This window comes from Tachysurus vachellii, chromosome 12 (assembly GCF_030014155.1).
Source record: "Tachysurus vachellii isolate PV-2020 chromosome 12, HZAU_Pvac_v1, whole genome shotgun sequence".
NCBI classification, from domain to species: domain Eukaryota; kingdom Metazoa; phylum Chordata; class Actinopteri; order Siluriformes; family Bagridae; genus Tachysurus; species Tachysurus vachellii.
The window spans coordinates 13,170,453-13,171,471 of record NC_083471.1 but is presented as its reverse complement, the minus strand read 5'-3'; the positions used below and the strand labels follow the sequence as shown (position 1 = coordinate 13,171,471).

At 36.7% G+C, this 1,019-nt stretch overlaps 1 protein-coding gene across 5 annotated transcripts in view; it reads right to left on the bottom strand.

Annotated features, from left to right (window-relative positions):
- ebf2 (EBF transcription factor 2) overlaps window positions 1–798 on the bottom strand; it is a 22,005-nt gene extending 21,207 nt beyond the window's left edge. For all 5 annotated transcript variants that reach the window (XM_060883150.1, XM_060883148.1, XM_060883146.1 and 2 more), the window contains exon 1: window positions 680–798. In XM_060883150.1, the coding sequence (XP_060739133.1) occupies window positions 680–798 (119 nt within the window). The remainder of the gene's footprint in view (window positions 1–679) is intronic.
- Window positions 799–1,019: the final 221 nt, after the last annotated feature.

Here is a 1,019-nt window from a genome sequence, read left to right as displayed (position 1 = left end):
TAATGCAGTGTAGTGTACAATACCGTGTAATAATGCAGTGTAGTGTACAATAACGTGTAATAATGTAGTGTAGTGTACAATAACGTGTAATAATGTAGTGTAGTGTAGTGTACAATAACGTGTAATAATGTAGTGTAGTGTACAATAACGTGTAGTAGCGCAGTGTAGTGTACAATAACGTGCAATAATGTAGTGTAGTGTACAATAACGTGTAATAATGTAGTGTAGTGTACAATAACGTGTAATAATGCAGTGTAGTGTACAATAACGTGTAATAATGTAGTGTACAATAACGTGTAATAATGTAATCTGCTCTTCAGCTAGTTGTCACTGAATGGCTGTAAAGTAGCCCAGGTTTATTATGTTAAAGTGTCTTTGTAGGGTCTCTTTCACGGGGCTCATGACTTCAGCTCCAATCAAAGTGTTGGAGACTCGAAACTGTGTCGTTTTTCACGTTTACATCGCTGACGTTACACACCTGTTGTTGGAGATTAGATATCATGTTTGGATAATATGTAAATTCCAAATGTATCTTAGAAAGGTATCCAGCTTGCTCCCAGCTTGCAATCTATATATTAGGGGAGTACTGGAATGTTTTTAGCTATTTGGAATAGAATTGTTGTTAAATATTTACGACTGATTCATTCATAAATAAGTGTATAAAAGTGTCGTGCACTACCTCTGAGCTGCAACATTTGCATCCACAACTCCGACATTGCGCACCCACGGACGGACTGAATCCATTTCTTCCCCAAAAGTTCGTTCTTTCACAGCAAGATGCTCCTGGATTCCAAACATTTACAAAAAGAAAAAAAAAGAAGAAAAATAACAAAGAACAAGATGCGAGCACCTGTGCAAACGAGGAAGACGAGAAAAAGTCCGGTGAGGAAGAAGATGCTGAAGAAGATGATACCGACTCCGTAACACTTTCGATAATATATAAATCGTGTTTGAGTGTCTTGTTGAAGTAAATAACAAACTCGTCCTAATTAGTTTTTCTGTGATTTTACAGTTTTTGA